This window comes from Elephas maximus, chromosome 1 (assembly GCF_024166365.1).
Source record: "Elephas maximus indicus isolate mEleMax1 chromosome 1, mEleMax1 primary haplotype, whole genome shotgun sequence".
NCBI classification, from domain to species: Eukaryota; Metazoa; Chordata; class Mammalia; order Proboscidea; family Elephantidae; genus Elephas; species Elephas maximus.
Window position 1 is genome coordinate 1,741,996 of NC_064819.1, and position 24,920 is coordinate 1,766,915.

A 24,920-nucleotide genomic window follows, 5' to 3' on the forward strand; every position below is an offset into this window, starting at 1 on the left:
CTCCTTGGAAACCCTATGAAGCAGTTTGCTCTGTCCTATAGGGTTGCTGTGAGTCGAAATCAACTTGACGGCAGTGGGTTTGGTTTTGGGTTTTTTGATATGAATACTTTGCAGTCAGGCATTAAGTGTACAACCATATAGCAAGTACCTTGAACACGTGACTCATGTTGTAAACATCTCTAAATTCCCCATTTTGCTATGCACATAAGCAAGACAGAATAAGCTCATACTCTTAAAAATCAACACTATCTGGGTACTACTTTAAGATACCTAAGAATATATTCAAAAGAGAAACCACCATAGTGACTGAAAACGATTATTTGCTCAATGCCTGATTCCATCAGTGAAGTTCATGTGTTCACTACAGCTCCAGGGGTAGCAGTAGCACCCGAGGCAGAAGTCACAAAATGGCAGGTTTCTACAGATGACGTGGAGAACGCTCTTACATTCCCAATCTTCTGAAGCTAAGACGTACTGCCTTAGGGATGGGGTACTTGCTGTTGTTGCTAGGTACCATGGAGTTGATTCTGGCTCACATGGACCCCATGAGGCAAAGTGGAACTGCTCCATAGGGTTCTGTAGGCTGTAATGTGTGTGTGTGTGTGCGCGCGCGCGGGAGCTTTAGATGAAAGTTTACAGAGCAAATAAGTTTTGTCATTAAACAATTAACACACATTGTTTTGTGACACTGGTTGTCAACCCCACAACATGTCAACACTCTCCCCTTCTCAGCCTGGGGTTCCCCTTTACCAGCTTTCCTGTCCCCTCTTGCCTTCTCATCCTTGCTTCTGGGCTGATGTGCCCATTTAGTCTCATACACATTGTTGAAATACGTGTATTATTGTTTATGTTGTTGTTATTCTGGCTGTACTTCTTCCAAGACAGATTTGGTCTTTTGGCAGTCCGTCGTATATTCAATATTCTTCGCCAACACCACAATTCCAAGGCTTCAATTCTTCTTAGGTCTTCCCTCCTTATTCATCGTCCAGCTTTCGCATGCATATGAGGCTAATGAACATGCCATGGGCTGAGTCAGGCACACCTTAGTCTTCAAGGTGACATCTTTGCTTTTCAACACTTTAAAGAGATCCTTTGCAGCAGATTTGCCCAATGCAATATGTCTTTTGATTTCTTGACTGCTGCTTCTATGGGTGTTGTGCATTTAAGTAAAACAAAATCCTTAACAACTTCAATCTTTTCTCCATTTATCATGATGTTGCTGACTGGTCCAGTTGTGAGGATTGAAGGTTGTGGTCTTTGGTCTTCATCAGTAAGTAACATCAAGTCCTCTTCACTTTCAGCAAGCAAGGTTGTGACATCAGCATAACGTAGGTTGTTAATGAGTCTTCCTCCACAGTACGACAAACTGACAGACACATAGGGGGTTTATTTTACAGGCCTGTTTAATCTTTGGCTGAAGGATGAACCTCAGGAGTGACTATAGTACTGAGTTAAAAGGGTGTCTGGGACGAAGCTCTTGGGGTTTCTCCAGTCTCTGTCAGACCAGTAAATCTGGTCTTTTTTGTGAATTTGATTTTTTGCTCTACCTTTTTCTCCTACTCTGTCCGGGACCCTCTGCTGTGATCCCAATCAGAGCAGTCAATAGTGGTAGCCAAGCACCATCTAGTTCTTCTGGTCTTGGGGTTGTGTAGGCTGTGGTTCATGAGGTCCATTAGTCCTTTAGACTAACCTTTCCCTTGTGTCTTTGATTTACTTCATTCTCCCTGGCTCCAGACAGGTTGAGACCAGTGGAGTATCTTGGATGGCCACTCGCAAGCATTTAAGACCCCAGGCGCTACTCACCCAAGTAGGATGTAGAACATTTTCTTTATAAACTATGTTACGCTGGTTGAGCCAGATGTTCCCCAAGACCATGGTCCCCACAGCCCTCAGCCCAATAACTCTGTCCCTCAGGGAGTTTGGATGTGTCTATTAAGCTTCCCTGACCTTGCCTTGGTCAAGTTGTGCTGACATCCCTAATATTGTGTACAGTCTTACCCTTCACCAAAGTTACCACTTATGTGTTGTCTACTTAAGTGATTTTCCCTCCCCCGCCCCCCCAACCATCAAAGATTGTTTCTATGTGTAGGTCTTTTCATGAGCTTTTATAACAAGAAGCAGATTGCCAGGCCTTTTCTCTTGCAGAGCAGCTGGTGTGTTCCAACCATGAACTCTGGACTAGTAGCCAGCCACCCAGACCTTAACCTTTGCACCACTAGCGCTCCTTGGAGGTAGTTGTTGGGCTGAAATTTCTCACGCCCACTACAAATCTTGATAAGCAATTTCCGAAGAGAGGAAGAGGGCAGATGAGCCTGTAAACTGGTATCGTTGATTGGAGAGCAAGTGGCAAGACATGAGGTTTAGGTCGGTTCCAAGTACTAAGTATTAATAACAAGTTATTATTTCAGTGTTTATATACCACGTCAGGAAACCCTGGTGGCTTAGTGGTTAAGTGCTACGGCTGCTAACCGAGAGGCCGGCAGTTCCAATCCGCCAGGCACTCCTTGGAAACTCTGTGGGGCAGTTCTGCTCTGTCCTATAGGGTCGCTATGAGCCGGAATCCACTCGAGGGCACTGGGTTTGGTTGGGGTAAAGCACGTCAGGAGTGTTCCGAATGCTTTCCGTGCAATATTAACCCTCTTCTCAGCAGCCCTACAACATAGGCACTATTTTTATCCCCATTTGAAAACGGGCAAACGAAGACACAGTTCAAGGAAGTCCCCCACGCTCCAGCAAACCAGAAAAGCCAGGATTCGAACCCAGACCATCTGGCTGTGGCGCCGAGCTACTAACTACCGGGTGTTCACAGCAATAGCAACACGCGCCGGTGACCACGTCGGTTTACGGGGACGCCGCCCCACGACCGGCGACCGCTGGGGGGGACGAGCCCACCCTGGAGACCAGGAACTGCAGGGCCGCAGAGCCCGCGACCGAAGTCCATGGGACGGGTGGCTCCGCCAGGGGCGCGGGGGCGGCCGTCGGGAGCCCGCGGGGGAGCAGCGGCCCCCGGTGACCCTTCCCCCGCCCAGCGGCCTCCGGGGCGCGGGGCCGGGCCGCGACCCCTCCCCGCTCCGGCCCCGACCCCTCCCCGCTCCGGCCCCGACCCCTCCCCGCTCCGGCCCCGAACCCTCCCCGCTCCGGCCCCGACCCCTCCCCGCTCCGGCCCGGCCCTGCGCTAGCCGCACGGCTCAGCGAAGGACCGACCGACGAGGACCGAGCCCGTAGGGCCGCTCCGCAGACTGCAGTCCGGTCCCAGCATGCCGCGGGCGCAGGAAGTCCCGCCCCCGGCCACGTGCACCGCCCGACGGCCGCCGCCGCCGGAAACGTCTGTCTGTCCTGCTGCCGCCGCTCCCTGGCCGGCGCATCTCACTCCTCACTCACCAAGGGCCGCGCCGGGCTCCCGGACTGTCACTGTGCTGCGGCTTCCCGCTTTGGGGATCTTCACGCGGTTCCACGGCTCCAGCCCCGGCCGCATCGCCGCCATCTTGAGGGGCGGGGAGGGACCGCGAACGGCGGAAGTGGGCGAGACCAAGTTAAGCCAGGAAGGAGGGGAGAGGGGACGAAACCTTCCGAGAGGGAGAGAGGGGACGTCACCTCCCGGGAAGGAGGGGAGAGGGGAGAGGGGACGTCACCTCCGGGGAAGGAGGGCAGAGGGGACGTCACCTCCGGGGAAGGAGGAGAGAGGTGACGAAACCTTCCGAGAGGGAGAGAGGGGACGTCACCTCCCGGGAAGGAGGGGGGAGGGGAGAGGGGACGCCACCTCCGGGGAAGGAAGGGAGAGGGGAGAGGGGACGTCACCTCCCGAGAAGGAGGGGAGAGGGGACGCCACCTCCGGGGAAGGAGGAGAGAGGGGACGAATCCTTCCGAGAGGGAGAGAGGGGACGTCACCTCCCGGGAAGGAGGGGGGAGGGGACGCCACCTCCCGGGAAGGAGGGCAGAGGGGACGTCACCTCCCGAGAAGGAGGGGAGAGGGGACGCCACCTCCCGGGAAGGGGGGGAGAGGGGACGCCACCTCCGGGGAAGGAGGGGGGAGGGGACGCCACCTCCCGGGAAGGAGGGGAGAGGGGACGCCACCTCCGGGGAAGGAGGAGAGAGGGGACGAATCCTTCCGAGAGGGAGAGAGGGGACGTCACCTCCCGGGAAGGAGGGGGGAGGGGACGCCACCTCCCGGGAAGGAAGGGAGAGGGGAGAGGGGACGTCACCTCCCGAGAAGGAGGGGAGAGGGGACGCCACCTCCCGGGAAGGGGGGGAGAGGGGACGCCACCTCCCGGGAAGGGGGGGAGAGGGGACGCCACCTCCGGGGAAGGAGGGGGGAGGGGACGCCACCTCCCGGGAAGGAGGGGAGAGGGGACGTCACCTCCCGAGAAGGAGGGGAGAGGGGACGCCACCTCCGGGGAAGGAGGAGAGAGGGGACGAATCCTTCCGAGAGGGAGAGAGGGGACGTCACCTCCCGGGAAGGAGGGGGGAGGGGACGCCACCTCCGGGGAAGGAGGAGAGAGGGGACGAATCCTTCCGAGAGGGAGAGAGGGGACGTCACCTCCCGAGAAGGAGGGGAGAGGGGACGCCACCTCCGGGGAAGGAGGAGAGAGGGGACGAATCCTTCCGAGAGGGAGAGAGGGGACGTCACCTCCCGGGAAGGAGGGGGGAGGGGACGCCACCTCCCGGGAAGGAGGGCAGAGGGGACGTCACCTCCCGAGAAGGAGGGGAGAGGGGACGCCCCCTCCCGGGAAGGGGGGGAGAGGGGACGCCACCTCCGGGGAAGGAGGGGGGAGAGGGGACGCCACCTCCCGGGAAGGAGGGCGGAGGGGACGCCACCTCCCGGGAAGGAGGGGGGAGGGGACGCCACCTCCCGGGAAGGAGGGGGGAGGGGACGCCACCTCCCGGGAAGGAGGGGCTGTTGTTGTTAGCGACTCACAGCGACCTTATGGCACAACGAAAGGAAAGGCTGCCTGGTCCTGCGCCATCCGCATGGTTATTACTATGTTTGAGTCCGCTGTTGCAGGCACTGTGTCAATCCATCTCATTGAGGGTCCTCCTCTTTTCGCTGACCCTCTACCAAACATGATGTCCTTCTCCAGGGACTGATCCCTCCAGACAACGTGTCCAAAGTATGTGAGACTCAGTCTCGCCATCCTTGTCTCCAAGGAGCATTCTGGTTGCACTTCTTCCTAGACAGATTTGTTCCTTCTTTTAGCAGCCCGTTGTATATTCAGTGTTCTTCGTCAACACCACAACTCAGTGGTGTCAGTCCTTCTCTGGTCTTCCTTATCCATTGTCCAGCTTTTGCATGCTTATGAGGTCTTTGAAAACACCAGGGCTTGGGTCAGGCACACCTTAGTCCTCAGGATGATGTCTTGTACTTTTTAACACTTTAAAGAGATCTCTTGCAGCCGATTTGCCCAGTGCCTTGGGTCTCCTGATTTGACTGCTGCTTCCTAAGGTGTTGATTGTGGGGGGGGGGGGGACGAAAGGGGAGGAAACCTCCCTGGGAGGAGGCTGGTAGGAGGGGCCCTGGAAGTGCACAGAATTGTGCAACCAAAATAGGCTTGGGCTGGAAATGACCCAGCTGGTTATCTACCCTCTGGTTACCAAAATCTGACCGGTGCGTCAGAACCACTTGGGTTGTGGTGGTGGTTAGTTGCTCTCCACTCAATTCTGACACGGGGCGACCCGTGTGTGCAGAGCAGAATTGTGCTCCGTATGTAGGATTTTAAAGGCTGTGACCTTTCAGAAGCAAATCACTAGATCTTTCTTTTGAGGCCCCTCTAGGTGGGTCCACCTTTCGGCTTAACCATTTGTGCCAGCCAGGGACCCCAGTTACTTGGGAATGCTTTGGAACTACTTAATGGGTTAAAAAAAAAAAAAAAAAAATCCCGTCACCTTCAAGTCAGTTCCGACGCATAGGGACCTCGTAGGACAGAGGAGAACAGCCCCATAGGGTTTCCAAGGAGCAACCGATGGATCTGAAATGCTAGCTTTTTAGTTAGCAGCCTGAGCTGTTATAGTTAAAAGAAAATAAAAATCATAGCATTTACCTCACAGTCGTTATATAAAGATAAAACGAGTTAATACACGTAAAGTGCTTTAGAACAGTGCCTAGCATACAATACGTATCTTACATATTAATGTTGTTATTTTGCTATTTAATGCATCTAGACTTGCCTTAAGGTGCTGGTTGGCACAAACGGTTTGCCAATCTAAAGGCTGGCAGTTTGAACTCAGCCAGTGGCACCGTGAAAGAAAGGCCTGATGACCTACTTCCATAAAGATGAAAATCAAGGAAATCCTATTGGGCAGTTCTACCCTGTAATACATAGGGTCGCCATGAGTCTCAGTCGGCTCAGCAGCGAGGGGTTTGGTTTGGGGTTTTTTAGCCTTACTGTTATGAATTGAATTGTGTTCTCCCAAAATAAAAATATCTGTCAACTTGGCTAGGCCATGAGTCCCAGTATTGTGTGGTTGTCTACCATTTTGTCATTTGATGTGGTTTCCTATGTGTGTAAATCCTACCTCTATGATGTTAATGAGGCAGGATTATTGGCAGTTATGTTAATGAGGGAGGGCTCAATCTATAAGACTAGTTTGTATTTTAAGCCAGTCTTTTTTGAGGTAGAGAAGAGAGAAGCGAGCAGAGAGACGTGGGGACCTCATACCACCAAGAGAATAGTGCTGGGAGCAGAGTGTATCCTTTGGACCAGAGGTCCCTGCACGGGGAAGACTGATGAAAAGGAGCCTTCTTCCAGATCCCGCAGAGAGAGAAAGCCTTCCTCTGGAGCTGGTGCCCTGAATTCAGGCTTCTAGCCTCCTAGACTGAAGAGAATAAATTTCCCTTTGTTAAAGCCGCCCACTTGTATTACTGTTGTAGCAACACCAGATAACTAAGACACTTACCTTATTGAAGCGTTTGCCATGCTTTACGTGTTTTCCACACACTGCTTTCTCTACCTAGTACACCATCCCCCTGAAACACAGTCTCCCTTCTGGGGTCATTTTCTGGGTAATTATTCCTGACCATCCTATCCCCGCTATAACTTGGTATAGAGGCCCCCGCTTATGTACCACCTTAATCCCCAGTGTTGGCCTCTCACAGCATTTACCACGCTGTGTTGTATTTATTCTCCAATGGCATGTGAGCCTAAGGAAGGCAGTACTATGGGTATATGCTTAAAAAAACTAGTCAACTCCGACTCAGCAACCCTATAGGGCAGGGTAGGACTCCCCTATAGGGTTTCCAAGGCTGTAAATCTTTACGGAAGCTGACTGCCACATCGTTCTTCATCAGAGCCACTGGGTAAGTTTGAACTGCCAACCTTTCAGTTAGCAGCTGAGTATTTAACCACTGTGCCACCAGGGCTCCTTACTAATATATCTGACTGATCATTGTATATCAATGCTCAACTCAGAGCCTGGAGTATAGTAGACCGTCCACACGTATTTACTGACTGAATGGAAGGCTAGATGATGCTTGAATAGGGTTTTTGAAGAATGAATAGGCATTTCCAAGGAGCCAAGGGAACAAGAACGTTCTTGGCAGAGTTGTTAAACTGGATTTGAAGAATTACTAGCCCTGGCTTGGTATTACTGGAGCAGTATGGGTGCTAAGGGATGAAATTGGGGATTGGGGTGAAGGGTCAAATCATGGGCAGGATTTGGATTTTATCCTGAAGACTGGCGGTCTTGCAACTTAGTTAATCATCGAAATTATTTGGGTAGCTTCTAAAAAATACAGATTTTTCAGCCCCCACTTTGGAAATTTTTATTCAGTAAATCTGACTAGGGTTCTAATCTGTTTTTAGATTCTCCATTTGATGGTAGTCTGGGTTTGGGAGTTCCATTTGATGGTAGTCTGGGTTGGGGAGCCCCATTCGATGGTAGTGTGGGTTGGGGAGCCCCATTCGATGGTAGTCTGGGTTGGGGAGCCCCTTTCGATGGTAGTCTAGGTTGGGGAGCCCTGTTCAATGGTAGTCTGGGTTTGGTAGTTCCATTCGATGGTAGTCTGGGTTGGGGAGCCCCATTCAATGGTAGTCTGGGTTTGGTAGTTCCATTCGATGGTAGTCTGGGTTGGGGAGCCCCATTCAATGGTAGTCTGGGTTTGGTAGTTCCATTCGATGGTAGTCTGGGTTTGGTAGTTCCATTCGATGGTAGTCTGGGTTGGGGAGCCCCATTCGATGGTAGTCTGGGTTTGGTAGTTCCATTCGATGGTAGTCTGGGTTGGGGAGCCCCATTCAATGGTAGTCTGGGTTGGGTAGTTCCATTCGATGGTAGTCTGGGTTGGGGAGCCCTATTCAATGGTGGTCTGGGTTTGGGAGTTCCATTCGATGGTAGTCTGGGTTGGGGAACCCTTGCTGTAGGTGATGAAGGAGTCACTGAGTCTTAGGCATAGCAATTTCTGATCAGCTTGCATTAGAAGAAGAGCATTCTGGGAAACAGATTTGTGGGGGATGAGTCTGGAGATACGGAGATTAGATGTGAGTCCATTAGAAACGCAGAAAAGAAATGATGGTGGCCTAAAGTCAAGCATCAGTGTTGGAGGTAGAAAGTAAATGCTGGTGTGGAGCATCTGGCGTGACTTCCAGATTTCTGCCTTGAGTATGTGATATACCAGGTGCTGTTGAGTGGACTCCGACTCCTGGTGCCCCCATGTGTCAGAGTAGAACTGTGCTCTATAGGGCCTTCAAGACTGTGACCCTTTGAAAGCAGATCACCAGGCCTGTCTTCTGAGGCACCTCTGGGCAAGTTTGAGCCAACAATCTTTCAGCTAGTGGTGGAGCACTTAACCATTTGCGCCACCAGGAACTCCTAAAAACAATTTTGGGATACTTTATCAGATAGAGTAAAAAGTATGGCATCCCATGTTACTAGGGCTATGTGAAAGATTCAGGTGTGACCCTATCGTTAGTTGTTGTAAGCACGAAGAATGGGAAAAGACTGTTTCCGTGCAGTGAGTCAGTTCCTTTTTAACATCTTGGCAGTGGAATTTTTTTTTTCACCTCAAAATATTGTACAGAAATCAAATATGTAAGACAAACGAAAGCAGAATCACAGTGGTTAAGCAAGTCTGGTGAGCCCCTAGAAGTGGCTCCCCGACGCTTCCTGGGGCAGTTTGAAGACCACTGCTCAAAGTAAATATGTGTGGGTGTGAGCAATTTTTTATAATACCTCAAGGTGTTTTTTTCAAGCAGTTTAGAAAACTATGTACAATGTGATTCCATGGGGGAAAAAAAAAACATTTGCACATTGAAAAAAAAGAGATCTAATCTAAATGAAGTGTTAACAGTGGCTATCTTCCCAGTAGTAGGATGGAGTTTTCTTCTATGAAATTATTTTTCTATTCCGACGGCAGTGAGTTTAGTGGGTATTAAATAAATGTGTTGCTATTGTAATGAGATAAAACGTATTTTTATGCCAAAATAGTGTGTACCACACAGTCTTAAGATGTGTGTGTGTGTGTGTACGTGTACGTGCGGGCTCAGCACTTGCTCACCAACATATCCACACACAGACTTTTGGCCCATTCAGCTGTCACCTCTCAGCTCCAATTCCACCTTTCCATACTTTGTTCTCTGGTGCTGGGAGGAGGATGCTACAAGCTATATTGTCTTTGTCAGCAGGTAACCCAGAACCCAGTGCCATCGAGTCAATTCCGACTCATAGCGACCCTATAGGACAGAGTAGAACTGCCCCTCAGAGTTTCCAAGGAGCGCCTGGCGGATTCGAACTACCGACCCTTTGGTTAGCAGCTGTATCACTTAATTGTCAGCAGGTAGTTATGCAAATATGAACACCAGAGGGCTGGAGCATTTACCGTGATGAGCAGTATTGTTGTGTGCTGTGAAGTCAATTCAGATCCTTAGGGACCCCATAGGGCAGAATAGAACAGCCCCGAAGAAGGGTTTCCTGGCTGATTGACGACGAAATCAGTGGGAATTAAATATCAGCCTGTTAAAATATCACAGGGGCCAGAAACCTGACGAGCACGAAAATGGAGACATGACTTCTTACTCAATTTGCAGACTCAAATAAGTTCAACAGCATAGTCCCTTGGTAGAAGGAAAAGTCAATGCAGGAATGTTCATCACTGACATCTACAGGTTAAAAAAAGGGGGGGGGGGAGACACTATATGTGTCTGTGTATCATTTATTGCTGGTTAATAATACCACCTCCCCCCAATTATGGACTTAAAACAATAATCAATAATCATTTGATACATGCGATAGATGCACAACATGATTAATGTCATCAGTGTTACTGAATTATTCACGTAAAAAAGGTTGAATTGGCAAAATAATGTGTTATACATAGTTTTACCACAATTCAAAAAAAAAACTTCCATGCTAGCTCTATGGCCAAAAAGCAATCTTTTGATTCCTTCTGCAAAATGAATAACCGTATCTAAAATATAAAAATAAATAAAATAAAAACCAACCATTTGACTGCTTATAATTCTATGGGTGAGAAATTTCACACCTCACTGAATCACCAGGCCTCAACCCACCACTGTGACCTGTCAGTGCCTACACCCGTCCACGTTCATTCCTGTATAGCTTAGATTCTCCCAACGCATCTCTTGCCAAAATCCTCAATTCCTTGCTCCTTTACGTTCCCATCACACTGTCCTGGCAAAAGTCTAGTCCTACTGTCTTCGTCATCTAGTGCGGCCATAACAGAAATACCACAAGTGGATGGTTTTAACAAACAGAAATTTATCCTCTCATAGTCCAGTAGGCTAGAAGTCCGAATTCAGGGCGCCGGCTCCAGGGGAAAGCTTTCTTTCTCTGTCGGCTCTGGAGGAAGGTCCTTGTCCTCGGTCTCCCCTTGGTCTGGGAACATCTCAGCACAGGAACCTCAGGTCCAAAGGACGTGCTCTGCTCCTGGTGCTGCTTTCTTGCTGGTATGAGGTCCCCAACTCTCTGCTTGCTTCCCTTTTCTTTTATCTCTTGAGAGATTAAAGGTGGTGCAGGCTACACCCCAAGGCAACCCCTTTTACACTGGATCAGGGAGGTGTCTTGAGTAAGGGTGGTGTTACAACCCCACCCTAATCCTCTTAGCATAAAATTACAATCACAAAATGGGGACAACCACACAACACTGGGAATCATGGCCTAGCCAAGTTGATACACACATTTTTGGGGGGACACAATTCCATCCACGACACCTAGGCTTACCCCGTCACCACCACTGCCACTTGCTGTCAGACTGGAAATGTGCTCCACAGGGTTTTCGATGGTGAATATTTTGGAAGTAGATCACCAGGCCTTTCTTCCAAGGCACCTCTGGGTGGACTGAAACCTTCAACCTTTCAGTTAATTAGCACAAAAAAAACAAAACCAAACCTATTGCCATTGAGTCAACTCCGACTCATAGCGACCCTAGAAGACAGAGTAGAACTTGCCCCATAGAGTTTCCAAGGAGCACCTGGTGGATTCGAACTGCCAACCTTTTGGTTAGCAGCTGTAGCTCTTAACCACTACGCCACCAGGGTTTCCCTAGTGCAGTTTAATTAGTTGCATCACCCAGAGATATTAATCTTACTCTGAATTTTCTGTAATTACAGAAAAAAGGCAAGTCTTCAGACAACAACTCTCTCAACTGCCTAATACCACACTGAAATTCACTTGTACCCCTGCTCATCCTGTCTTCCATCCCTTCAATTCAATGAAATAAGGTTACCTGCACTCTCTTATGAGGAATCCGTCCATCTGTGCTCTGTGTCCCAAATTCTGCCTTTTCATACTTGAGGCAATTAATCAATTCTACACTATTAACTATAAATCCTGCTTTATTGGCCCTTTCCCACCAGTATTTACATATAAACAAGTCTCTTGCATCTTGTTGTTCGGCTCCAACTCATAGCCACCCTATGCACAACAGAAACACTGCCCGGTCCTGCACCATCCTCACAATTGTTATGCTTGAGCTCACTGTTGTGGCCACGGTGTCAGTCCATCTTATTAAGGGTCTTCCTCTTTTTTGCTGACACTCTAAGCATGATGTCTTTCTCCAGGGACTGATCCCTCCTGACAACATGTCCAAAGTATGTAAGACGCAGTCTCACCATCCTTGCTTCTAAGGAGCATTCTGGCTGTACTTCCTCCAAGAGAGAGTTGTTTGTTCTTTTGGCAGTCCGTGGTATAGTCAATTTTCTTTGCTAACATCACGATTCAAAGGCATCAATTCTTCTTTGGTCTTCCTTATTTATTACCCCGCTTTTTCCCATGCATATGAGGTGATTGAAAACACCATGGCTTGGGCCAGGTGCACCTTAGTCTTCAAGGTGACATCTTTGCTTTTTAACACGTTAAAGAGGTCTTTTGCAGCAGATTTGACCAATGCATTGCATCGTTTGATTTCTTGACCACTGCTTCCACGGGTGGTGCAGCTTAGGGAGAAAAAAATGTCTTCCTGCTACTTCAGGGTTTCTCCACTTGTCCTCTCTCTCTCTCCTCCTCTTTACAACCAAAGTCCTTGAAAGTCCCTCACCGCCTACTCACTCTTAGGCAATATGGTTTCCACCTTTCTACTAAAATTACATTGTCAGTGTCCCAGCAGGAAGCAGAATCCATTCCTGATGGTTAAAACGAAGGCAGGGTTAGGAGAACGAACATGGGCCAGTGAGGCAATTAGAGAGTAGTGAGAGTGGGGAGCCATTATCATTCCTAGGGCTGAAAAGACCAACAGAGGAAATAGGGAGAAGAGGACACCGGGTGGAAGCAGACGTCATAGTGGGGCACAGCTATCGCCAGAGACAGGGCACGGAAGCAGGGAGGGAATGACGAAACAGATTCCCCCGTCTCTCTTCTTCTGCCTTCTTATCTGTCAACCCCTCCCACTGGCCAAACCCAACTGGAGGCCAGAGGGCAAGGAAGCCCAAGCGATAAAGTATACAGGGCTCAGCCCTCAGTGGCACAGAGGGAAAACGGTGGATAAACAGAATAACCTGTGTATTCAGCCACAACTCTGACATGAAACTATGAAAATAAAATTCAGTGTCTTCCTTTGACACTGTTGACCACCTCCTCCTTGAAATAATCTCTTCCCATGGCACCTGTGATGTCACATTCTGCTGGTTTTCCTTCTCTCTTGCTGCTCCAGCTCAGTCTCCTTTGTCAGTTCCTCCTCCTTCGTCAATTCCTTGTATGTTGGTCTTCTCACTCTACACACTCCCATGGCTGCCTCCATAAATTGAAAACTCACAAATCTATGCAACCTCCACAAATTGAAAACTTTCGAATCTATGCAACCTCCATAAATTGAAAACTCACAAACCTAGCACAGATTTCTCTCCTGAACTTTCAGACTTCAGAGCAGGTAACTGGAGTATGTACCTGTATCTTCACCTCACGGTCCTTCTTCACCTCATGTCCAACCGGTCCCAAACTGAACTCATCTGCTCACTCAAAACTTGCTCCTCTTTGTCTCACTGAATAAATAACTATCCACCAGTTATCCAGTCAATCATCTGAATCATTCTCTTTACAGCTGACAGAATGACTTTTCTAAAACAAACAAACAAAAAAAAGATTATTTTACTCCTTTACTTTCATGGCTTATTAACTCCAGGAGAAAGCCTGAACTCCAGAACATGGCTTATAAAGCTTGTGTCGAAGATTGCTGGCTGTTCCACAAGACCCATGGTCTCCTCTTGTTCCAGGGTGCACAGATGGGCGGGCCACTTTCTTAGTCCCTCTGAATTAAGTGCGGCCATGTGGCTGAGCCCTTGCCATCAGATGCCGTGTCCAGCCACTGCTTTTCAGAAGCTCCTGTGACTCCTCCACACTCTCTTTCTCCATTAAATGTTAGGATGGATCCTAGAGCATGGCAAAGCCGCAGGATGGAATCATTGCCTGGAGGAAAGCCACTGCCAACCAGGAACTCCTGCTTGGATTTTAGGTGAGCTTAAATATATTTCTATCAAAAACAGAAGTCCAAAGGGTTCATTAATTAGCACAAGGTCCTATGACAAGTATTCAGCAGAGCTCGTATTTGAATCCAGTCTGGCTTATACCAGAGCCAAGGTTACTGATCGCTATGCTGTACTGCTTTTCTTACTCAATTCTGAGTTTTTAACTTATTGCTTAATTGTCTCCACCACTAAACTACAATCTTTTTAAGAAAAAGGATAGTGTGTGCTTGCTAATTGTTGTTTCCGGTGCCTAGCGGGGTGCCTGGAATATAGTGGGTGCATAAAAAATGTTTATAAGATGAATAACCTTGGCAACTTCAGGAAAAGATATGGTTGGAAAGAATGAATAAAATAGTTATCCCCCATGTCTTTCTTTGCTGCTTTTGAGGAGGGGAGCAAGTAGTATTTTGGGGAGGAGGGAAGAAATCTCATATGTAAAGTTCAGGGATAAATTAAGAATTGACTGTATCTGAACAGCTTTTAGTTCTCACATTTCAAAACACCTACATGGGGGGAAGGCATTTCTGTGGCACTAAATAGCTGCCTACGATTTATTTTCCTAACAAAAATTATTCTTTAGGAAGGCGTTTCTTGTTTTCTGCCAGGCAGAATAATTCTTTGTCCAATCTTATGCGTCCTTTCATTCTCAATTCAGATGCCACAGCCTCCCCTACCCCAGAGTTGGGACTAACCCCTTCCCTCCCTGAACCCCCATCTCACTGTATCTCTCACTCTGTCATGACACAGACTGTGGTCCGCTTGTTCCATCCTGTGAGCACGTCCATGCAGGTGATGTGTGTCACCACGGTGCCGGAGCATGGATGCTCAGTAAGTACTTGCTAAATAAAATAAATGCTGAATTAATTAACTCATGGGTGAAAAAACAAACAAAACTTCCAATTTGAACCAAGTACGAGTTTTACTTTTTTTTATTATTTCATAAACCATGGTAGCTCCAGATAGAAGTCACTAGGATGCATTTGAAAGGTCAGTCACACACTTATACGTAATGTGTCAATTTCCCATGCACGAGTCTCCAAAACATGTCCTTGATTCTAAAAAATATCTTGTCACAGGATTTAATTAAAAACACATGCTTCTACCTGGCTACACTTTTCGAGAATTTTAGCATCTTTAGGGCTTTAAAAATGAGCTACATTTTCTTTTGAAATGTAATTTGCATACAAAGTTTTAAGAAGACAGCCTCACCTTGCACTGGGGGACTCTTAGAAGGTATGAGATGAAAATACATTTCATTTGAATTCCTGCAGTGAGTTTTTACTTGGATTTTGACCTAAATTTTTAAGTATTGATTTTAGTCTAAGATACGGAATATCTACAAATTATAATTTTCCTGAGTCAAATGAGCAAAAAAACCAAAACGAAACCCAGTGCCACCGAGTCGATTCCGACTCATAGTGACCCTATAGGACAAAGTAGAACTGCCCCATAGAGTTTCCAAGGAGCACCTGGCGGATTCGAACTGCCGACCCTTTGGTTAGCAGCCGTAGCACTTAACCACTATGCCAATGACAGTTTCCATTTTGAGGGTAATTTCATAAGATTTTTTTATATAACTCATGATGCTTGAAATGACAGTTGAGGAAGAGATTGGAAGGAGAAAAGCCTTTGGAAAACACAGACATAAGAATTGTGTACAGAGCCAAGATGGATTCCAGGTCTGAGTTTCCTGAAGAATGATAGCCTCACATATCTTAAAAATGCTTGGCAGACGGGGTGAGTGTTCTCCTGGCACCCTTCAGTAAGGCACAGCGCACAACAACCTTCCCCATCCACAGAGCAGACAGACCGTCTACAGCTAAAAGGCAGGACAGAAGGGATCCTTAGTCACTCGTACCCCAGCTCTACTTTTCCTGTTGACCAGTCTGATGCCAGTGACCTCCACTGCTTCAAAGACCCCAAAATGGGTGACAACTAGAGCCCCGCTTGCTGTAAAATCCCCTGCTTACAGACCAGCAGTTCAAACCCCGCTGATTTAATGGCTTTTTCTAGTACAGCATTGAGATTCACATTTTAGTGTAACTTAATTAGCGTCCAAACCAAAAACAAGTTGCTGTCGAGTCACTTCTAACTGATGGCGACCCCATGTGTGTCAGAGTAGAACTGTGCTCCTTGGGGTTTTCAAGGGCTGGTTTTTCAGACGTAGAGGGACAGGCTTCTCTTCCGAGGCGCCTGTGGCTGGACTTAAACCACCAACCTTTCGGTTAGCAGCTCAGCGAGTTAACCGTTCGTACCATCAGCTTTAAGTGTAATTTATTCCCCCGTGGGCCTCTGCATTGACACCTTAACAACACCTGCCCAGGAAACGAAAATCAGGCTTTTATGACAGCTCTGGCTTGTTCAATACCTTTAACAAAACTCAATACCTGAATCTTCCACCAGGTGGCAGCAAGAGGCTGTGCCCGATTCCCTCTGTAACTTGGTCCTTCGGGCTTCAGTTAGAAGTCAAGCAGAGGAACCTAAACCGCACTTGGTCCCGCCAATGGGATTCAGGTCCCACAACCTCAGACGGAATGGCGCCCATCAGAGGAGATCCAGGTCATCAAAGAAACAACTTGCAGGCGGGTTACATGCTCGTGATTTCAAGATTTGGTCTCTAAGGTGGAATAAGGTCCCGTGACCTGACGCCCTAGGTTTGGGTGGTGGTGGTGTTAGGTCCCTGGAGTTGATAGTAGATTCATAGTGACCCAATGTGACAGAATAGAACTGTCCCACAGGGTTTTCTAGTCTTTAGGGGAACAGGTTTGGGCAGGAGTAGCATAACCTAAATTTACGTTAAAGGAGCAGACTCACCTGACACTGGGGATGGCTAGACACAAAAACAGATACTAGTCAGATAATTGGATGTGTTTACTCTACATTTAAGTTTAAATGCCAAGAATTCTGCCTTGGAAAAAATAGAATCATTATTTCTACCCTTTTACAACCTTGAGGCAGCATTTCCAAGACAAATTTATAAGGTGTATAGGGATTTGGTAGCTTGTTTTCCTTTCTTTTCTCTTGCCAGTTACCTCCTAAGAGCTGGGCATAGATCAGTAAGTTCCCTCCACTGTGGCTGCCAGCAAGCCTGTGCCTGACTTGGCGAGGTTCTGAAAAGGTAGCAGTGCCTTCTCCCACCAGGCCCTGCAATGGAACATAACACCCCAGTGCTATGCCAAGGGACAGAGCCAAGCCACGCTTCGGTGTCTGCTAAGGTAAGGAACCAAGCCCCAAGCATCTTCAGTGCCAAAATGCTTACTGGAATCTTTCAAGCGTTTGCTTTTGAGACTAAATTGGTTAAGGAAAGGTAGAAAGAAATCAGGGTTGACTCAGATAGAAAGGAGATAGTCTCTGTGGCCCCACATTCCCAAGACACTCACTGTGCACTCAGATGCACTCACAAACACACTCATACACACATACACACATCAAGAAACAAACAGTTCTCAGTTAGGAGAGCTATGATTCTAAAAGCTTTCTCTTGTCTGCCGGTATTTATTGCTATTGATTCTTATACCTGAGCCGTGCAGGCATTGACACGTTAGGCCATTAACCAAAAGGATGGAGGTTCGAGTCCACTCAGAGGCACCTCAGAAGAAAGGGCTAGTGATCTAGTTCTGAAAAATCACCCGTGGAAAGCCCTGTGGAGCACAGTTCTGCTCTGATATACACGGGGTCACCACGAGTCAGAATCGACTCGACAGCAACTGGTTTGTTGGTTTATTCTCGTAAAATTTACTGTGGGAGGTGCCGTCATAGCATGACTTCGCCTCAGGAGTGCATGAGGGTAAGTCAGAAAGCATTGCTACGAGGGCACCAGCTCGTAACGCAGTGCTTATTCCCAACAAAACGTGTTTAAACACGTCACTGTGATCAGTGGATGGCTGCAGGCAAGTTCTCTCAGTAATACACTTGTCTTAGTCTTGTTAGGGTGCCTTCAGAAAAAAAGAATACATTTTGTGCCATTGGAAAAGAAACAATTTTCAGGTCGGGGTAATATCAAATTTTTAACAAAACTCAAGTGAACATCTTCCCAAATCATCGAAGCTTTGCAGCAAGTTTATGGGCATGCTGCCCCACAGAAAACAAGTTTTTAGCTGTATCAAGCATTTTTGAAGACAGTCACAAAGTCCTCAAAAATGAGCCAAGAGAGGAAAGACCTCTCAGAAGGTTATGGTGACTGTTTTTGGGGGATCCCAAAGGGGTAGTCTTGATAGATTTTCTGGAAGGACGCAGGATGATCAGAGGGGCTTATTGTGAAGAAGTTTTAAGAAAATTGAAAACTGCATTGGTGAGAAAGAGGCCAGGAAAGTTGCACCGAGGAATTTTTTCCCGCCATGACAATGCACCTGCTCATTCTTCGAGGGTAGCAAGGGCTGTCCTACGAGGGTTCCCTTGGGAAACCTTACCCCATCCACCCTACAACCCTAATCTTCCCCTTCAGGTGTCTTTTTGTTCCCAAATCTCAAAGAACATTTAAAAGGAACACAATTTGAGTCCCTTGAGGATGCCAAAACTGTCATTCTGACGTAGCATAAATTGAAGAGCACAAAATTCTTCGGGGAAGGATTCAAGACCAAACCAAAACTGTTGCTGTCAAGTTGATTCTGACTCATAGCAACCCTAAAGGACAGAGTAGAACTGCCCCATAGGATTTCCAAGGAGCGCCTGGTGGATTTGACTGCCAACCTTTTGGTTAGCAGCGGTAGCTCTTAACCGCTACACCACCAGGGTTTCCAGGGAAGGATTAGAGAGATGGAAACGCCACCTTTGGAAGTGTACAGGCCTATATGGAGGATATGTTGAGAAACAATAGCTTCACATTTCAATATTTTTTTTTAATAAAGGTTTCTATGGTTTTTGTAGCAATACCTTTTGACTTCCCCTTGTATAAGAAAGCATGATCAGGGCAGTAAGCAGATGTATTCAAATAGCGACAAGGTGCTCAATTGTAACAAAGCCAATGATACATGGAGTTGTATATGACTCTGGTCAACCCTATGGCAAAAACTAAGGATATTAAAACTAGCCTTGGACATCTCCCCCAAGAGCACTTAGGCTCCATGAAAACAGGAATTTTTTTTTTTTAATAATTTTTGTTGTGCTTTAAGTGAAAGTTTACAAATCAAGTCAGTCTGTCACATATAAGCTTATATACATCTTACTCCATACTCCCACTTACTCTCCCCCAATGAGTCAGCCCACTCCCTCCCTCCAGTCTCTCCTTTTGTGACCATTTTGCCAGTTTCTAACCCTCTCTACCCTCCCATCTCCCCTCCAGACAGGAGATGCCAACACAGTCTCAAGTGTCCACCTGATACAAGTAGCTCACTCTTCGTCAGCATCTCTCTCCAACCCATTGTCCAGTCCCTTCCTTGTCTGATGAGTTGTCTTCGGGAATGGTTCCTGTCCTGGGCCAACAGAAGGTTTGGGGACCATGACCACCGGGATTCCTCTAGTCTCAGTCAGACCATTAAGTCTGGTCTTTTTATGAGAATTTGGGGTCCGCATCCCACTGATCTCCTGCTCCCTCAGAGGTTCTCTGTTGTGTTTCCTGTCAGGGCAGTCATCGGTTGTGGCCGGGCACCATCTAGTTCTTCTGGTCTCAGGATGATGTAAGTCTCTGGTCCATGTGGCCCTTTCTGTCTCTTGGGCAAAACAGGAATTTTTAACTGTTTGGTTTTGTACTCTACCCTAACTGCCTAAGTTCAGATGCTCAATTTAGTTACTTCTTTATTTGCTGAATTAGTATTTGTCAAATAAAGAAAATATTGAAGACATTTACCACATCGGAGACCAGCATAGTAAGTCCAACTCAGGCAATCTTTTTCCCCTTCCAGCATTAAAACATCACAATTTCTTCTGTTGAATACTAGCTGAAGTAGCTACTTGACTTGGGTTTAGGACCATGTTGTGTGTATACTTAACAACAGTCATCAAAAGGAAAAGATGCTCACCCTAGAGAAACACAAGGGCACAGGGTCCGACTGAATAAACAGCAGATTCTCATCTCCTCCTCCTTCTGGTAGGGTTACCAGGAGGGCAAATCAAAATACAGGAATCCCAGTTAGATATGAATTTCAGAGAAGCAAATTTTGCATGAGACATACTTAGGCTAAAAAATCTTCATTGTTGATCTGGAATTCAGAATTAAGTGAGTGACCTGTATTTCATCTGGAAACACTACTCTGGGTCATATACTTTCTAAGCCTGGGAGAATTGTCTGCCTTTTCAAATTGTGGACACGTGGGTTGTATCCTTTTAACATCAATGTATTAGTGTCATTATAGTGTGATAACAGTGGATCCCATTTAACCCCTATAGGTGTGTCATCAAAAACTCCAGAATTTGAAAATGTTCCCTGAGTTCAAAATCTTGAGAACCACTAGTATATAGCCTTTAGTAATCAGTCTTTTTTTTTTTTTTTTTAAGCTGAACAAAGGCTCTGCCCTTGTTCTTCCCTGTACTTTGGGAAATGATAACATTGCTTTGTTGTTGTTAGGTGCTATCAAGTTGGTTCTGACTCAGCGACTCTGTGTAAAACAGAAGGAAACTCTGCCCAGACCTACCCTATGCTCGCAATTTTTCTATGTTTGAGCTTATTGTTGCAGCCATTGTGTAAATCCATCTCGTTGAAGGTCCTCCTCTTTTTCACTGACCCTCTGTTTACCAAGCATGATGTCCTTCTCCAGGGTCTGCTCCCTCCGGATAACATGTCCAAGGTATGTGAAACATAGTCTTGTCATCCTCACTTATAAGGAGCATTCTTGTTGTACTTTTTCCAAGATAGATTTGATCATTCTTCTGGCAATGCATGGTATATTCGCTATTCTTCCCCAACACCGCAATTCAAACTTATCAATTCTTCTTCAGTCTTTCTTTTTCATTGTCCGGTTTCACATGCATGTGAGGCAATTGAAAATACCATGGCTTGTGTCAGGTGCACCTTTGTCATCAAAGTGGTATCTTTGCTTATTACGGTATTAAAGAGGACTTTTGCAGCAGGCTTACCCAATGTAGTACATCATTTGATTCCTTCACTGTGCTTCCATGGACATTGATTGTGGGTCCAAGTAAAATGAAACCCTTGACAGCTTCAGTATTTTCTGTTTATCATGATGTTGCTTATTGGCCCAGTTGTGAGGATTTTTGTTTTCTTTATCTTGAAGTCACTGATTTGGAATTGCGTTGATTGCAATGGGTTTCAGTTTGGTTTGGGTTTGTGTTGAAGTGTAATCCATATTGAAGGCTGTGGTCTTTGATTTTCATCCGTAAGAGCTTCAAGTCCTCTTCACTTTGAGCAAGCATGGTTATGTCATCTGCATATCACAGGTTGTTAATGAGTCTTCTTCCAATCCTGATGCCGTATTCTTCTTCATATAGTCTTTGGATTATTTGCTCAGCATACAGATTGAATAAGTATGGTAAAAGCATACAACCCTGAAACATAGCTTTTCCTATTTTAAACCACGCCATATCCCCTTGTTCTGTTCAAATGGCTGCCTCTTGATCCACGTATAGGTTCCACATGAGCACAATGAAGTGTCCTGGAATTTCCATTCTTCTCAGTGTTAACCATAATTTGTTATGACTCACACAAAGTTGAATGCCTTTGCATAGTCAATAAAACACAGGTACATCTTTCTGGTAGTCTTTGCTTTCAGCCAGGATCCATCTGACATCAACAAGGATATTCCTCACTTCACATCCTCTTCTGAATCTGGCCTGGATTTCTGGTACTTCCTTGTTGATGTATGGCTGCAGCCTTTTCTAAATTGCCTTCAGGAAAATTTTGTTTACGTGTGGTATTAATGATATTGTTCAATAATTTCTGCGTTGTGTTTGATCACCTTTCTTTGGGATGGGCACAAATAGGGATCTCTTCCAGTTGGTTGGCCAGGTGGCTGTCTTCCAAATTTTTTGCCATAGACGAGTGAGTGCTTCACATCTGTTTATTGAAGCATCTCGATTGGCATTCCATCAATAATTCATGGAGCCTTGTCTTTTGCCAATACCTTCAGTGCAGCTTGGACTTCTTCCTTCGGTCCCATTGGTTCTTGATCATATACCACCTCCTGAAATGGTTGAACATTGATCGTTTCTTTTTGGTACAGTGACTGTGTGTTTAAAGGTTCAAAATAGTCTTCTTGTTGTTGTTGTTGGTTGCCATCAAGTGAGCTCCAACTCATGACCACTTTGTATATGGAAAAATGAAACACTATCCAATCTGGCACCTTTTTATGATTGTTGGTATGTTTGAGTCCGTTGTTGCAGCTATTGCATAGTATCTACCAACCTAGGGGGCTCGTCTTCTTGCACTATATCAGACAATATTCTCTTGTGACCCATAAGATTTTCATTGGGTAATTTTCACAAGTAGACACCAGGCATTTCTTCCTAGTTTGTCTTAGTCTGGAAACTCTGCTGAAACCTGTGCTCCAGGGGTGAGATGACCCTGCTGGTGTTTGAAATACCAATGGCATAGCTTCCTGCATCACAGCAACACACAAGCCGTCCCAGTACGACAAACCGACAGATAAGTGATAGAGTCCCTATGTGTCCTTAGTAACTTAATGCCAGTTATTAACCTCCTGATCATAGAGTGGATCTAATATCCGGGGGAAGGGGGAATTCATAATAGAAGGATGTGGAGAGAGCACTTCTTGTGCCTGAATTCAGTGCTTTCCCAACATTAACAGGGCTTTGAAAAAGCAATCACCAGACTTCTGTTAACAAACATCCAATATTAGGCTTGAACCAGAGCCAGGCTTTCCTGAGAATTCATATCCACCTCTCATCTTAGACAAGTGATCACTTCCTGGTTCCAGTGTTAGAGGGACTGAGTCTGCATTTACCCTGAGCTCAGGTCAAGTACTTGGTGGGTTAGCTCAGTGGAAGGCTCTGTGGATAACCCTTGGTGCCTAGGGCAGGGTGGCGGAAGTGGAGAGGTGGAGGGAGGCAGAGGAATCCAGCCAGTGACCAGGGAGTGGGTAAGGCTGAGTGCTTTGTCCAAATGAGCACAAAGTTTATAGAATTTTATAAAGAAAATGCTGTTTTGTCACTTCTAAGCATTTGTCACTTTTTATTGAACTCTACTATAAATGAATACTGTTGAATAACATTAGACCAATTAAATTAATAAAAATTAAGTTCTTGCCTTTCACAATTTAACACCAGTCTCCTGCCACTTCTTTTATCTTCTGCCGCTTCTTCCCAGGACTGCTGCACTCCAGCCCAGGGTTTCTCCACCCCGGCACTAGAGATGTTTTAGATGGGGTAACTCTGTTGTGGTGGACTGTCCTGTGCATTGTAGGATATTTAGCAGCATCTCTGGCCTCTACCCCCTAGATACTAGCAGCATGCTACCCCCCCACCTCACCACACCCACCCCATCATGCCCCAGACGAAATCATTACAATCTAAAATGTTTGGAGCCATTGCCAAATGTCCCCTGGGGGAGAAAAATGACCCCTCCACAGAGAACCACTGCTCTGGCCCTTTGGGACCACTTGACCTCCTGTGAGCACATTCTCACACACCTTCTCACATACACTTCTTCTTGTTCCCTTTACCTAAACACCCTGCTCTCCCACTTTCCATTGACTGACTCTTACTTACTCCTTAAATCTTAAATCAAAGCTACCTACCTACATGGTTTTCCTTACAATCCATGCCAATTTAATTTCCGTTCCCTCCTCGAGGCAGCCCCAGACATGCACAAATCTTTGCTTGGACTAATAGCATCTGGCATGTGAAGTTGCAGTTATTTGTTCACTCTTCCCTCTTTCTCTGAAGAGACTCCAAGCTCCTCAATAGCAAGGCGTGTGTAACCACACTAACCATGGTGTCTTACATACGTGTGTCTATGTGTGTGCACTCACACACACACACACACACACACAACAAGCACACCAACCAAAAACCAAACCTGTTGCTGTGGAGTTGATCCCGACTCAACAAGCACACAGCCCTCAAATAAATGTTTCTGTTGAAGTATAAGCCAAGTCCTGAGTTATATCGTTCACTGTACGTTTCCTAAAGAAATATGTGGATTTTAGTTTTCACCAAGGAGGGTAAACTAAGTTAAATTTCAATCCTCCATTAGGCCTCTATGCTCCAGACAAACAGAATTACTCACTATTCTTCCAAACGTGTGATACTTTTTCCATCTCTACCAAAAAAAAAATCAAAACCGTTGCCACTGAGTTGATTCCAACTTCTGGTCACCCCACGTGTGCAGAGTAGAACTGTGCTCCATAGGGTGTTCAAGGCTGTGAACTTTCAGAAGTAGATTGCCAAGCCTTTCTTTCAAGGAGTCTTTGGGTGGGTTTGAAACACCAACCTTTTGGTTAGTAGTTGAGCACTTAACTATTTGTGCCACCCAGGGACTCCTCCCATCTCTACACCATTGTTGAAATTATTTTCTTCACCTGGAAAGTTCTACTTTGATTTCTACCTGTCAGGATCCTGCTCCACACACTACCTCTACTTTTCACAACCCTAGACACACATACACACAGTGATCTCCTTCTCAAAGGGCCGTTGCTTTTTCTCTTCTTTGCTAGCTGTCCCCATTCTGGTTCTCCAAGGTTCTCTCTTAAAACCGGATTCTCCTCCTTGAAAGCAAAGACTGTGTGTCTTCCTCTTTACTTCTGCAGCTCCTCATATAGTGCTTTGCACATACTAGCCTCTGAGTAAGAATTTGTTGACTTGAATAAAAAAATCAGAGGCTGTTTTAAAAACAGTTACTATCTAGAGGCCAAACCAAACCCACTGTCATCAAGTCAATTCTGACTCATAGCGACCCTTTAGGACAGAGCAGAGCTACCGCATAGGGTTTCCAAGGCTGTAAATCTTTACAGAAGCAGACTGCCACATCTTTTTCCCACAGAGCTGCTGGTGGATTTGAACTGCCAACCTTTCGATTAGCCGCTGAGCGCTTTAACCACTGTGCCCCAAGTGCCTAAAGGAAGGGGGTTGTGACACCATCAGAGAGAAGCTTTAGAAAGATTAATT

General features: G+C 46.5%; 1 protein-coding gene and 1 long non-coding RNA gene across 21 annotated transcripts in view; one reads left to right on the forward strand and one right to left on the reverse strand.

Moving 5' to 3' along the window:
* The window catches only part of NEPRO (nucleolus and neural progenitor protein), a 22,064-nt gene extending 16,621 nt beyond the window's left edge, over nucleotides 1-5,443 (reverse strand). The window contains exons 1-3 of one of the 20 annotated variants that reach the window (XM_049876037.1): nucleotides 4,847-5,443; nucleotides 4,358-4,447; nucleotides 3,382-4,202 (exon numbers count right to left, since the gene is read on the reverse strand). In XM_049876037.1, coding sequence (XP_049731994.1) covers nucleotides 3,382-3,484 — 103 coding nt within the window. In that variant the 5' untranslated portion in view covers nucleotides 3,485-4,202; nucleotides 4,358-4,447; nucleotides 4,847-5,443. Of the gene's footprint in view, nucleotides 1-750; nucleotides 3,073-3,204; nucleotides 3,342-3,381; nucleotides 4,234-4,357; nucleotides 4,752-4,784 lie in introns of those variants that run through there. The other 19 variants (XM_049875997.1, XM_049876030.1, XM_049875985.1 and 16 more) reach the window with 19 other exon arrangements.
* The window catches only part of LOC126071952 (uncharacterized), a 24,798-nt gene extending 7,528 nt beyond the window's left edge, over nucleotides 1-17,270 (forward strand). Inside the window, exons 2-4 of the long non-coding RNA XR_007516427.1 lie at nucleotides 13,802-13,891; nucleotides 14,652-14,732; nucleotides 16,308-17,270. This is a non-coding gene — a long non-coding RNA (uncharacterized LOC126071952). The remainder of the gene's footprint in view (nucleotides 1-13,801; nucleotides 13,892-14,651; nucleotides 14,733-16,307) is intronic.
* Nucleotides 17,271-24,920: the final 7,650 nt, after the last annotated feature.